The sequence below is a fragment of the Austrofundulus limnaeus genome, unplaced genomic scaffold (genome assembly GCF_001266775.1).
Source record: "Austrofundulus limnaeus strain Quisiro unplaced genomic scaffold, Austrofundulus_limnaeus-1.0 Scaffold16, whole genome shotgun sequence".
NCBI lineage: Eukaryota > Metazoa > Chordata > Actinopteri > Cyprinodontiformes > Rivulidae > Austrofundulus > Austrofundulus limnaeus.
This window is the reverse complement of record NW_013952418.1, coordinates 83433-84441: the sequence shown is the minus strand read 5'-3', so window position 1 is coordinate 84441 and position 1009 is coordinate 83433. Positions and strand designations below refer to the sequence as shown.

General features: G+C 42.2%; 1 protein-coding gene across 1 annotated transcript in view; it reads right to left on the bottom strand.

Annotated features, from left to right (window-relative positions):
- The window catches only part of tmem39a (transmembrane protein 39A), a gene marked incomplete in the record, with an annotated part of 15667 nt that overhangs the window by 4006 nt on the left and 10652 nt on the right, over positions 1 to 1009 (bottom strand). The window contains 1 exon segment of the mRNA XM_014002992.1: positions 558 to 678. Coding sequence (XP_013858446.1) covers positions 558 to 678 — 121 coding nt within the window.

Below are 1009 nucleotides of genomic sequence, written 5' to 3'. Positions count from 1 at the left end.
TCCTACATCTGTTCATCCATCCATCCATCCTTCCATCCATCCTACATCTTTTCATCCATCCATCATACATCTGTTCATCCATCCATCCATCCTTCCATCCATCCATCATACATCTGTTCATCCATCCATCCTCAGGTCTGAGGGGCAGCAGGTGGATCAGGGAGGTCYAGACCTCTGTCTCCTCTTCCAGTTCTTCTGGAGGACTCAGTCTCTCTAGAATGTCCTGGGGGTCCTCAGGGTTTCCTCCCAGTTGGACATGTCCAGACTCTGAGTGTCTCCTGGAGAACTGAACAGAGTCCAGCTACCCTGCAGAGGAAACTCATCTGGACCTCCTTGATCTGAGATCTGGTTCTGAGTTCAGACCACAGGAGGGAGCAGGAACGTGAAGACACCAGAGAACAAACGGGGGATTTCAACCGTTTTTCACCTTTTTTACAACTTTATGAAACAATCAGTTAAAGGCTCAGGARGTCTGTTTCTCTCACAAACACAAAGACTAACAGAACTCTGTGCTGCTGCTGTCAGCGTCATGTGAAGGATCAAAGATGGAGACTCACATAAAACCGTGCGTGAGAAACGTCTGAGGGCAGAGCCACGTTATACGATCCCACCGCTTTATACAGACACCGGCTGTGTCGTACCAAGACCCCCTGAGGCCAGATGGTGCTCTCTGACCACCTGCAACACATCCACAACATCACACAGGCTTACAAAACATTTAGTTTTTTAATATAGTTTATCTTTTGACAATTGATTTATTACAAACATCAACTACTGAATCCAAAAATAATCCCTTTCTATCAACCAGGTCATGTTTTTATGCCAAGTTCAYCTTAGTAATATTTCTCATCTGAATTAGATTTTTAGGATTTAAATTGTTTTCTAACACAGTTTATTGATGAAATGTTACAAACATCAGTTACTGTAAATGTAGCGGTCCACATTAATTAATTAATTAATTAATTAATTAATTAATTAATTAATGCTATGGACGTGGAAAGTGCATGTT